General features: G+C 30.0%; 1 protein-coding gene across 1 annotated transcript in view; it reads right to left on the reverse strand.

The window, feature by feature from the left end:
* LOC136985034 (zinc finger CCHC domain-containing protein 8-like) overlaps positions 1-13,332 on the reverse strand; it is a 51,734-nt gene that overhangs the window by 14,438 nt on the left and 23,964 nt on the right. Inside the window, exons 6-9 of the mRNA XM_067282228.1 lie at positions 11,439-11,495; positions 8,121-8,269; positions 7,090-7,143; positions 2,083-2,153 (exon numbers count right to left, since the gene is read on the reverse strand). Coding sequence (XP_067138329.1) covers positions 2,083-2,153; positions 7,090-7,143; positions 8,121-8,269; positions 11,439-11,495 — 331 coding nt within the window. The remainder of the gene's footprint in view (positions 1-2,082; positions 2,154-7,089; positions 7,144-8,120; positions 8,270-11,438; positions 11,496-13,332) is intronic.

Raw genomic sequence — 13,332 nt, forward strand, 5'->3', positions numbered from 1 at the left:
TACAGCATAACATAATTGGTTAAGTTTTATACTAAGTTAATGGGTTCCTAGCAGAGAGAGAGAGCTTACATTATTATGAGCAATGCCCTTGATTGAAGTCTTGAGGTCGCAAAATGTCCTGACGACGGGATAGAGGGGTTTCAGCTAGGTTGGATAGAGTTAGGCTCCTTGATGGTACAGTTCACTATCACATGGTCGTTGCTAAAGCGTCTATGGCAAAAGGCAGTTGAAGGACTGGTGAAAGAGCGGTCAAAGAGATCAGCGATGGAGTACTCACATAAAAAAGAGGAGGTTGGTGAACTCCCAACCACTTTCTTGTCCTCGATTCAACCCTTTTATATCAGGGGTCCTGCCTCTTGAGTTCTGATGCCCTCTTTTTAGCCATGTTACTATTTTCAATCAATGGTGAATCTGCCTAGTTAGTTCCTGGTGACACATTCAATGACTTCCCTGGGAAAGGAAGTGACTCTGGGGCGAAAAATGCAATCATCCTCTGATAATTAAATTGAAAATTTTGTTTTCGCTGGGATTTGAACTAATTTAACATTCAAAAGATGAAATTTCTTTCTCTCAAAAATTTTGTCAAGTTCGGCTCTCACAATTTGGCTGAGCTCACTGACATATTAATATTCTGTAGGGAGACTACAGGAAATGGACAAGCTCTCTACATTTACCAACAGCAGTTTCCAAACAAACAGCACCCATATCACACAACGTTTGCTCAATTGCAACAACACCTTTGAGAAATGGGTTTAGGGTGGACACTTTCAACACCTTTTGTGAACCATCTGCAAGTGTACTTGTAATAAATGCATATTTGATGTCATTATTTCCATTTCATTATGGCATTACCTGTCACCTATGACCTGTCCACATAGTCAAATAGCTCCTAAACAACATATCAGGGAACATGGATTGTTGTAAATAAAATGTTCCTCTCTGAGATCTATTGTGCCAACGTTTGTTACAGAGGACCTGAATCACTCTGTACATAAATATTCATTGCATTTCTGAGATTATAAACTAATCATAAGCTAAATACTAATTTTTAAAATTAGATTTGGCTTATAAATGTCATTTAAATCTATTACAAGAGATGCAAAAGATAATAAAGAAATGTACATCACAGTTGAAAATTAAGCATTTCTGCTGAGAATCTGACACTAATATAATCTCTTCCCATACAAATAAGTTAATGTAGCAATTCAGTAAAGAATTCAGAAAATGTATTCAAATATAGTTTGGTTTATTTAATTTAAAATGCTCTTAAAAAAAGAAATAAAGTTATCAATAGATATTATATTTTTTATAGTTATCTTGCAACAGTTAAGACAGCAAAATATGATCATCTATATTTTTTACATGTAAAGAATAGTAATGATGATGCAGCTTATCATTTATCTTTACTTAGAAATATATTTTTGTAATATTTTTATAAATATTTATTATTGTTTAAATTATATTTATTTACTTTGGCATTTTTAAAATATAATGCTAAATAATATTTGTGACAAATAGCTAATATAAAGATCAACAACTGCCGAATTATCGGGCTAGCAAATGGCTATAGTAATATTAATAATTAAAGTTAATTTGCTACTAGAGTTAGGCGTTAGGCGCCATCTCTTGCTAAATTTAATAATTAGAATTTTAATTAAATAATTTAAATAAATTTAGGCCTAACTGGAAGAAAAGAATCGGCCCGAAGCGGGATTCTTCCAGTTAGGCCTAAATTTATTTAAATTATTTAATTAAAATTCTAATTATTAAATTTAGCAAGAGATGGTGCCTAACGCCTAACTCTAGTAGCAAATTAACTCTAATTATTAATATTACTATAGCCATTTGCTAGCCCGATAATTCGGCAGTTGTTGATCTTTATATGTAACGGGTTAGTTGTTGTTTATTTATATATAAATAGCTAATATATTTTAAATATTAAAAGTTTATATGTTTCACAAACTGCTTATGTATTGTTTCAAAACTTTTATGCCTACTGCTTCAAAAATTTGTTCTTTAATTTAAACTAATTTTTCAAACATCACAAAATTTTAATCTTGTATATTTTAAATTTAAACTTACATCTTTAAATCCAGGAGGAACAGGAACATTGAATCCAGGATATTCAAAAATTTTTTCAGAATCATATTTTACTGTAAAAGTAAATTTGTATGCATTATACATACTGTCATATTTTTATAATTGTAAATTACTGTTAAAAGAACATGTATATCTATTTCTTGAATAGATACATTTGGATTCATAAATAATTAGATTGAATTTATGTCACTGTTACCATTGTTTCTTAATTCTAACTAAATCTTTGCAGCAATTCATTAAATGGTCTTTATTTTTTAAACATATCAATGAATTATATGAAATTCCAAACTTGAAAGTAACATTATCTGGGGTATAAAATTAGAACTACATATTGTTATAATATTCCTATCATGTTTGTCAATTCAGTTTACATATGCAATAGATACATACATTGACATTCTACCTATTTCATTGCTTAACCCTTTCCATGCTGGTATTCGCCCTTAGGCATATGTCATGTGACTTGCCGTTAATTGGTGATGCGAGATACGCCTTTAGGCGTAATTAATCAAAAAATTCAATTAATTTGCATTATATTCGAGTTTTCCGTAATCTTAGCTTTGATTTGCTCTTCTGTAGGTCGATTGACTTTGTTTAAGCCAATAAATGTTTTGTTACCACCCCTGGGCCATAAATATTTCGGTAAAAAAGACCCCTACCATTCTACAGCAAATCTTCGCAGTTAACTACACAGTTGACTAAAAACAATCAAAGGGAAACTCCTTCTACAGTTTTTTTGGGTATCTTCTGTCTTTGTTGACATTACTTTAACTAATCACAGACTTGTGAAAGGAAAAAATTGCCATGAAAAGCTCCGCCTCCAACCTTCCAAGTAAAATGTAAATAATAGCAATAAATTTGCTTTTTAAATCGTTTTTTAGCTCTAATTAACTAAATTAATGCACTTAGACATTAAATTAGCTAATTCGACAATATTTAAGCGAATAAATATATTTTTAAAACTATCTAGCAATAAATATTGCCAGGAAACTCGACTTCCCTATAGTAAGTCTATGGAAGATCTTGCTGTTAATTGGCTTTAAACTTTTTGTTTCTATGCCTATTATGCTCTAATTGGTAATTTATATTATGACTGAATCAACTTCAATGAATGAGAGTATTTTTTAGACCCATCTGGTCAGGATTTTCCCGTAAAGAACCAGTCCATGTGATTAAAGTCAGAATGTAAACAAACATTAAAAAATAGCTATATTCTTCATTTTAGAGCCATAATTCTACTAGTTCTCATGTTATTTGACTTCACTTAGACAAGAAGATTTCTTATCAAAAGCATCTAGCTGAAAAATTTACCAGGAAACTCATTACTTCCGGATATTGCGTAATTGCAGGAAAAAATTAACTAATCGCTTATTTTAGTGTATTATAGTATAAAGCATCGAAAAAATATATAAAAAGTGTCAAATATTCACTATTTTAAGCAGAAATATATGATGATAAACTTGAACTTGTCGCTTTACAATAACAATGGACTCTTCTTCCTGCTTAGTAATTAGTCATAGTGTAAATAATGGCAATAACTTCTCCCCCATTCTAGCTAGAGATGGGGTTTGTTTTGTTTAAAAGAAGACAGATGTGTTTACCTAATAGATGCACAAAGTTCAGCGATTCTCTGTAAATTAATTATTTTTTATTTTGTTCCTAAATTTCAAATTTTAATATTATTTTAAATTTGTATTAAACTATAAATTAAACAATCATAAACTGTAATATGCTTTTAATCAAACACAAAAAACAGACTAAACATAGCACGATTTTGAAGCAAAATATCGCAATTTAAATTATCGAAAAATTGCAAAAAATGCGCTGCATGACAAATTCCACTCAAAATTGTTCTGTAGATCACCAGCATGGAAAGGGTTTAAGATTTTTCTTTTAAATAAAAATACAGTAGAGCATCGATTATCCGACCCCCAATCAACCGACACATCGGTTAACCGACCGCATTCTAGTCGGCAAATTCAAATGTCCGCTAGTGATGTGGCACTACAATATTTGTCTATGTCTTGGCTACTTTATTATTATTTTGTTAAATTTCTGCATGTTTTAGCTGGCAACACTGACTCAACCATTAAAGGGAGGCCAGTATTTAAACCAGGCTTAATTTTCTATTTTTTCTTTATTTTTGTATTTATTTTGTGCAAAATAAAGAAATAATTTTTAACAAAACAATAACGACGTTATTATTTTTTAAAAATTTTGTTAGGCTTATCATCGTTGAAAATTCAATGCAAAGTAGGTTAATAGTGATATACTAATATACTACTATACTATACTAATAATGTATTTTTTCATACTTTTCGGTTATCCATTTTCTCAGTTATCCGACCAACCCCAGTCCCCAATTGAGTCGGATAATCGATGCTCCACTGTATAGTTATTATTTATTTTTAATGAACTATATAAATAATAACACAGATAGTGCTGCATAGTGCCAAAATCGTTATTTGATGATATTTTTATTAAAGTGGCAATAAGAATATATATATCCACTCAGAGACATAGAACTTCCAAACCAAAGATTTATAAACTAAACACTCAATTTTCAACATAATAATTTCCCATGTCTCAAGCGTTTTTCGAAATTGCTTGAGAAATGGGTTGCATTATTTGGACAGAGATATTTGTGTTTAAGGCTACATGCTCACCAAGTTTTGTTTGAATCGAAGACCTAAACATCTAAACATCTCCTTGTAAGTGACAGCTTAATATGTCACTTTTGCTTTGCAGACACTAAACCAAGCACCTGCATTAATTAGTAATTAAAGCTGATGGGAACAAATAATTTGAAGTGACAAAAAAATAATTTAAAACTTGCGAAATGGTTGGCGATATTTTTAAATTTTCCAGAACAACCCCTGTAATACGACTTTCCTTATCATATTTTAGCAGAAAATATGTTAATTTAGTAATATTAAATTTTTTCCTAAATATTTTTATTTGTATAAAAAATTGTAATCAGGTACAGTATTTACATATTTCACAATAAAGAGAAGTTAATATATTTTTAGTAGTAATAATCAGTGATTTTGTACCTGCTAAAGAACAGGTATTTGTGTGCTGTGTACATACAGCACATGCCTTTGCACAGTACTGTAAAAAAACACCATGTGTCAGGTATTGGAAAGATTAAGATGAAAAGTATTATTTTGAATTTTTATAAAATCAATTACAAAAGCACTGAAGAGGAACAGGGCTTATAAAAATGCTAAATCCAAACTGCATTTGTAAGAATAACGATAATAGAGATTCCTCGGAAAAGCATATGTTGTTGAAATTAATGAAAAATTGTGTTCTTATACATGTGTGTTAATAAATTTATAAATATACATAGGTTGTTTTTTTTCAACCTATGATGGTCCATAAAAAAAAAAAAATAAACATAAATAACAAAGTGAATTTATTACCAAAAATTAGGTACAAACATGGTTACTTTTCGACATAATCACCATGAAGATTGAGGCATTTGTCATATCTGTGGACAAGCTTTTCCATCCCCTCTTCATAGAATGTTGCTGCCTGTAAATTGAGATGGCCTTAACAATGTTGTTTTGTAGATCATCATTAGTCTTGAACCTCTGATGGAAGTTGCTTGGCACTAAATCAGTGCTTTATGCTAGATATTTAAAGGTGGTGAAGACTTCCATCCAGCTTGGAACTTTTTAATGTGTGAAGACTTCCACCTCTTTCCTGAACTGAAAACATGGCTAGGCAGGGCAGAGGTTCAAGACTAATGATGATCTTCAAAACAACATTATTAAGGCCATCTCAATTCACCAGCAGCAACATTCTATGACAAGGAAATGAAAAAGCTCATCCACAGATATGACAAATGCTTCAATCTTCACAGTGATTATATTGAAAAGTAATCATGTTTGTACCTAACTTTTGGTAATAAATTCATTTTGTTATTTACACTTGGTCTTTGTTTTATGGACCATTGGAGCTTGAAAAAAACCACCCTCATAGAATAAATTTTTAAAATGTTTCATTTCTTTTTCTTCATAATTAACTTTTAGAAATGAACATTTTAAATATTTTTATTAATATTTAATATATCATATATATAATTTGTACTTCATTTATTTATTATTTGATAACTCAATTATAATAACTAATATTAAGATTCATTAAAAAATATATTATCATATGTATATAGAGTTTTAGTTCTTGTGGAATACTCCAACATACGTGTGACGATCCAAAAGTTCAGGGAATGCAGTAATCTACGACAACAAAAGCATGTATTTGAAGTTACAGCTTATGAAATGGATTCTACCAAACCACCTCTACGTGTTCAGGTTAATTTCACCCATGTCATGTGATTAAACCGAGAGCGCTGCTGTTTTTTTCAGGAGACAGTTACCTTTGTCCTGCGACATAATCAAAGTGGAGTTTCAAGAACAACCTCCAACATTAAATTTTGTCAGTGTTTAGGTAAAACACCTACGGAGATTTTAAAATTGCTAAGAAAGGTGTACGGTGATTCTACGATGAAAGGTCACGGTGAAGTCGAAATGTTGGAGATTGTTCTTGAAATTCCACTTTGATTACGTCGCAAGACAAAGGTAACTATCTCTGGAAAAAACAGCAGCGCTCACGGTTTAATCGCATGACATGGGTGAAATTAACCTGAACACGTAGAGGTGGTTTGGTAGAATCCATTTCATACGCTGTAACTTCAAATACATGCTTTTGTTGTCATAGATTACTGCATTCCCCAAACTTTTGGATCATACCACGTATAAGTTTAAAGTTAAAAATGAGCATAATGTCATCACTCAGTTATTTAGTGAATTTTAAATTATTATTATAATTTTACAATTTGCAGCTGATTTTTAAGTATTCAATTGGTTATTTTATTTTATTTTAATAAAATATTTATAATAAATTTTTGTAATAAATAATATAAAAACCTCAAATATATATATTTGAGGTTTATATATATATATATATATATATAATATTTACCTTCATAATTTTCAGAGTCACTTCCATTTTGAATATTTTCTTCATATAATTTAACTGTAAATATATCAATCATAAGATGTCATAAATAAATTTTCATGAAACAATTATAATAATTTTCAATATTTTAATTGTGTCAAAATGGAATATATCAATAATAATTTTACATATATACAGTATGGTCTTCTTTTATACAGAATTATGCATCAGCAGGTATTGCATAAATTTGTGCTCCAACCCAAGAAGTCACAGAACTGTAAATGGTTGCATAAGTGCCTTAAGTAACATTTACAATAAATATAAAAATGTCAAAATGTGTTTGACACAATCCTCCCATTATTGTTTTGTTTTTATTATGTAGTATCAAAAGTTTTAGTTTTACAGTACTTTTACACAACTTGCATATTATACATACTAAATTTTTACTGCTTTCTTCATGAGAACCTTCTATTTTTGTTTCAACTTAATGATTTTTTTTTCTCAAAGCTATAAAAAATTTCTTCTAATTTTTATATCATTAAGTTTGCTCACAATAAATTTTATAATAAAAATAGTCAGCATGTACATCAATAATCATAGTTATCCTTGTTTATCCAAGGATTAACCTAACCATTCACCATCCATCTATGAAAACACAAATCCACATATATCAATCCCATGTAAAACAAGACACTATTGTAAAAAAATGCACAGATTAATATTCTGTTCATGATATTACAAATGTATTTTTTTGTACATGAGTCTAATTAATATGTGAATCTGACATGTATCTGTTAAGACAATTACATATAAGATTATAAATAAAATGGTCATATTTGAACTATTGTTATATTAATTTATTCTTTAATATTTTTTTGCCAAAATTTTATGGATATCACAACTAAAATTTTGAGAATTTTATAATGAAGATTAATTAGAAATTACTTGATGATAACTGCACAGGTATAAAAAATATACCTGAATAATTTAAATCCAAACACTATTGTTTTATGTAACAATTCAAATTTTATTTATAAAAATGTTCATGTAATTACCTTTTCCCTGACAGTCATACATTGCTAATTCTGAATTATAAATCTCAGCTTCTTTCAACCAACCTGGAGGATAACCCAAGATTCTCATCTTGTATATATACTGAGGTAATTGATCATCTTTTAAAGCTAAGGCATCTCTCAGTTCCTTGCTACAGGAAAAATTGATTATATATATATTTATATACATATTTACTATTTTTGATATAAAATAATAGCTAACTCAACTTACTGGATTTTATTAAAAATAATATGGTTTGTTTTATAGTATAAATTTATGAAGTATTTTAATTATAATCCATTTATAGTGTTTAATTTTATATTGACTATATTATCATACCAACTTTTAATTATATTACATTAAAACTACTTAAATATACTTTTTCAGTTAAATAAATTAATTTTATTTTTTGGTTATACTATTTATAAATCAGAGAAAAACTAACTACTTTTATAGAACTCAGTATGTTATATAACTCATACATAAAAATAAACATGCAAATTTAAAGAAATTTAACTTGCTATTTATTTATAACATAAAGTAGTATATCTCTATACAGACTTATAATTCTGTGATATTCATAAAATACTTGTTATCTTAACAATAAATTTATAAACATATAATTATCTTAATTACTAGATAGCTTTTAGTTTATCTTTATATGAAAAGTTTTAATTAAAAAATATATCTACAACATATATTTGACAATAGAATAAGTATCTTTTAGAACATTTGAAAAAAATAAATTTCAACATTTGTGTGGTTACTTTTTGAATAAAATATACACCGCTTGTCAAAAGTTAAGCATGGATCACAAAAAGCTAAATAGAAGCCTAAATAGCATGAAAACTTAAATGAAAATTATTGTATAGATATAATTTAGTATGACAACTAACATTTGCCCCTCAAAATTATGCAAAATGTATATAAATATGCAAATAAAGAACATCAGGGAAAATACCAGCACCTTTCCAGAAAGTGCTGTTTTTGTTGAAAGGGTACTATAGACAATAAAGAATAGAAAACAGAATTGTTATGGTGCAAACAGTAAATAATCATGTTACAAAGAAGATGTTTACAGGATTCAGAAAGACGGATAGCTGCTGGAAAATTGGAGGCTGGTCAATCAATTACCAAAGTGGCAAGGTTGTTTAATGTCCATCATTCTGTTGTCTCAAAGCTTTGGAGACAATTCCAAACAACAGGAACCATTGTCAGAAGACCTGTTTCAGGACGTCAACAGTGGTAACATCTCAGGATGATCATTATATACAACTCCTACCAAAAGAAACAGTAGGGCTCTGCATCTTCTCTGCGTGCTAGAATTGTATCATCCACAGGAACGCAGGTACCTGTCTCAACTGTTACCAGAAGGCTTCACTAGGCTAGACTCTAAGTCTGTCGAATGACAGTAGGTGTGTCTTTAACCACCACACATAAACAAGCCTATCTGTGAAGCTTCGGAAATAGGTCTAAAATTAGTGCAAAAAGGGAAAAAGAAATTTTTTTTCTCACGGTTTTGGAATAGAAGCCGATAATAATAATTATTATTATAATAAATTTATGTTGAAAAAAACCATCAACAAGAAAAAAGGGAAAAACGAAAAATGAATGTTTTATGTCCATAAAAGGGCATGTCTGTAGAGATTTCCAAGAAAATCAGACTTCTCAGATTAAAACAATAGATGAATTTGAGTACTTGGATTGAACATCTTCAATAGGAATCAAATTGTCCATCGACGTTGACTCATCCAACGACCTGGGTTCTGATCTCGTTACAATGCGTAACGAGGGGGGGGGACCAATTGGAAGACGGAGGCAAGTCGACGTCGACCTATCGGAATGTTCGATCTGAGACTCAAAGGAAAGTTATAAAACCCTAAGAAAAAGAGGAGAAGTTCTTGGTTGGTAGTGCTCCTCTCCTGGATTGTTGCTGCTGAGATTCAACAAGGAAAGCTTGTTCGACGTCCAGGAATTGGCTTCGTTCTCCCGTCCCGCCAAGTTTCTCCCACGTACTGTACATCCAGCTGCCGGAAGTCATCTCTTCAAGTTGTGCTGTCCATATTACCTCCGCTGGAAGAGAAACGATCATCGGAACATTTGAACTTTTGTACAGACTGGTTTCCCCATCCTTAGATAGGCATTACACCTTGTTATAAAAATAGTTGTAAGAAATTTTTATTTTATTAAACGGTTTTGAAATGGAAAACCTGTCTCCGTGAAATTCCTCCACTCCCACACGGCAGTGCTGACCGCTCGATTGTCGTGACATCTTTTCACCCAATCGGCTAACCTCACATATCTGAAGTGGTGTCAAGAACATGTAGGCTAGACTTGAGAACAATGGACTCATGCCCTGTTCATAGATGAGTCTAGGTTCTCCTTGGAATCTGACAACAGGTGTATATTGATCAGAAGTGAGGTAGACATGCTTTTAGTGGTGGTAGGAAGACAGACTGGGCTAGGTTTTCCTTAGGTGGATGCACCAGCCTCCATACGTTTGAAAGAGGTACAATTGCTTCTCATAGGTATCAAGATGAGATACTGGACCACTATGTCAAACCTTATGCTAGTGCAATCGGAAATTTCATTTCAATGAACAATAATGCTCATCCATATCAAGCAAGACTGATTGACCAATATATTTATGAAGAAGGAATAGAATGAATAGATTGATCTGCATATTCTCCAGATCTCAATCCCATAGAACATCTATGGAATGCTCTAGACAGATGTCTTTCAGCTGCCTCCACAAACCTCAATGGCCGCCAAACCACTTTTTTCCATAAATTACAATTGCTGCCTTCTCACTTTTTGCAATTTCTTATTGAAGGTATGCATTGTTGCTGTCAAGCTTGCATTAATGCAAGAGGCTGTCACATTCCATATTGATCTCAACATTTGTATTCAAACCTCTTTTTTCGTATTCACATTTATTGTTACTTGCATCCACCTTTTCTTTTTTCTGTTCACTTTCACTCATTTTTCTGAAATGCATGCAGTGTATACCTAAAATATGTATGTATATAACCCTATGAAAGTTTTATAAATTTGTTTAAATGGTTTTGAAAATATTGTCTTTTTTGTGGTCTGTGCTTAACTTTTGATGGAAAGTGTAATTTATATTATTTGAAAAAGCTCTGATTACCTACAAGATTATTACCTATCAATTTAAAATTTATCTAAATAGTGTAAATTTACTTTATATAAGCAAATTTTTTTATTATATATATCAGTGTATTGAATAAATATATTTTGTAAAAATTATATAAAGTTATCCAATTAATTAAGATACAATTATCATAATAATATTATTTTACCTAATAGCACCTGGTTGAAATTGTTTGATTTGTTGCATTGGTCCTTTCAAATTATATCTAAAAAAAACTAAATATTTTAAATAAGAAATAAAATTACAATAATATTTATAATATGCAAAAAAATTTTTTATCTCAGACAAATGAATACAAAAAAATATATATACAAATGAAAATGTTTAAAAATAAAATGTTCAAAAATTATCATAATGAAGCATGATACTGTATTAACAAATATGTTTTAATTTAGAAACTTAGAGATAAAACATTTAATTTTTTTGACAATGTTTTACAATTAAAATCTTTATTATTATTACAGTAAGACCCTGCTTAATGCAGCGGATGTATTCCTAAACAACAAAGCACTAAACGAAACAGCATTAAACGAGGTCATTTTAACATACAATTAATAGGGATAGGGGAACATGCAACCAAAAACAAGTAATATAAAAATAAATTTTTTAAAGTAAATTCCTACTTAGGTCAACAAAGAAAAATTTTATCTTAGTTACTTTTTATTAAATAATTACAATTAGTATAAATATGTATATACATAAATATGTTATATAAGAGAAATTTTTGTCCGTCTCCTGTCATCGTTGGTTCGAAAAGTGAACGAGTAGTTCAAAGTTCGCTTTTTTCTCCTCGCGCCCTTATCGGTCTGAATCGACATATTGCTGACGGGTGCCACAGTTTAAATTTCATTAATTAATGAATTAATATTTTAAGCATCAAACACAAGACCGTGTTATTTATTAAACACTTGGCACTTTTCCACTTCTATTAGTTGAGACGAGATTCTATTTCACTCGTTTCGGGCATTTCGCCCCTCTTCAGTCAACATTAATTCCTTGAACTTAAGGGTGCACGTGCACAGTACAATTTGGACCTCAAAGTTACAGCAGCAAATGTACATGTTCTATGTACGGCTAATTAAATTGTAAAATTTCTTTTAAAATATATAAACATACAGGCCTATTTTATACATATCGGTATATTAAGCATATTCGGTATCTTACTTTTTAAAATCGAACGCAATAAATCTTTAATCTTCTTTTTACTAACTTTTTTCTCTTCTTCATTGTTGTTTTATCTTGATATAAAGCAATAAACGTTTGGACCTGGTGTTAACTAAAAAACTCACTTTTCATCCAGCACTAGCTCGTTATTACGCAGTTGTTTGTTGACCATTTGCATATTCTGCTGGTTATGACGTTCTGAATTTACATAATTAACTGTATAGCCAAAAGTAGCCAAGTTAGGCTGGATCTGTTTTTTATTTTTTATATGACTATAATATTCTTAACCAGTTCTTGTTTATATTTATGCTTAAATTTTTATTTATAGAATTACTGGACTTTATGATAGCCACACTCTCTTTAAATTTTCTATTATAAGCGTATTTTTCTTTATATAAAATTTTTGTACCATCTTGATCTATATTACAATTATTAAGTAGGCAATGATCATGAAAAACAGAGTTTACTCGATTGTATCTTAAGTCGGCGACGTGTTCCTTTAATCTGATATTTAACTTACGTTTCGTTTCTCCAATATAAATACTATTATTCTTACAAGTACACGAAATTTCGTAAACGACATTCTTTGTTTCTTTCGCTTCTGTTCTAGCTTGCTGTATACTGTTTTTATTTTTTAGCCGGGATTTAAGTTTCTCATATTTAGGTGCAAGTTTTATGTCTACCTTTCTTAATTCTTTATTAATTTCTTCATATAATCCTTTTACTATGGAAAACTAATATATCTTATTCCTGAGCCTTGTTTTTCTATTCTTTGTTTGTCGTTTCTATTTATTTTATCATTTATTTCTTTTTCCCATTTTGTAATTATATAGTTCGGGTATCCATTTAATACAAATTTATTTTTTAATTCTTTTATA

The sequence above is a fragment of the Centruroides vittatus genome, unplaced genomic scaffold (assembly GCF_030686945.1).
Source record: "Centruroides vittatus isolate TY-2023 unplaced genomic scaffold, ASM3068694v2 contig_943, whole genome shotgun sequence".
Taxonomy (NCBI): domain Eukaryota; kingdom Metazoa; phylum Arthropoda; class Arachnida; order Scorpiones; family Buthidae; genus Centruroides; species Centruroides vittatus.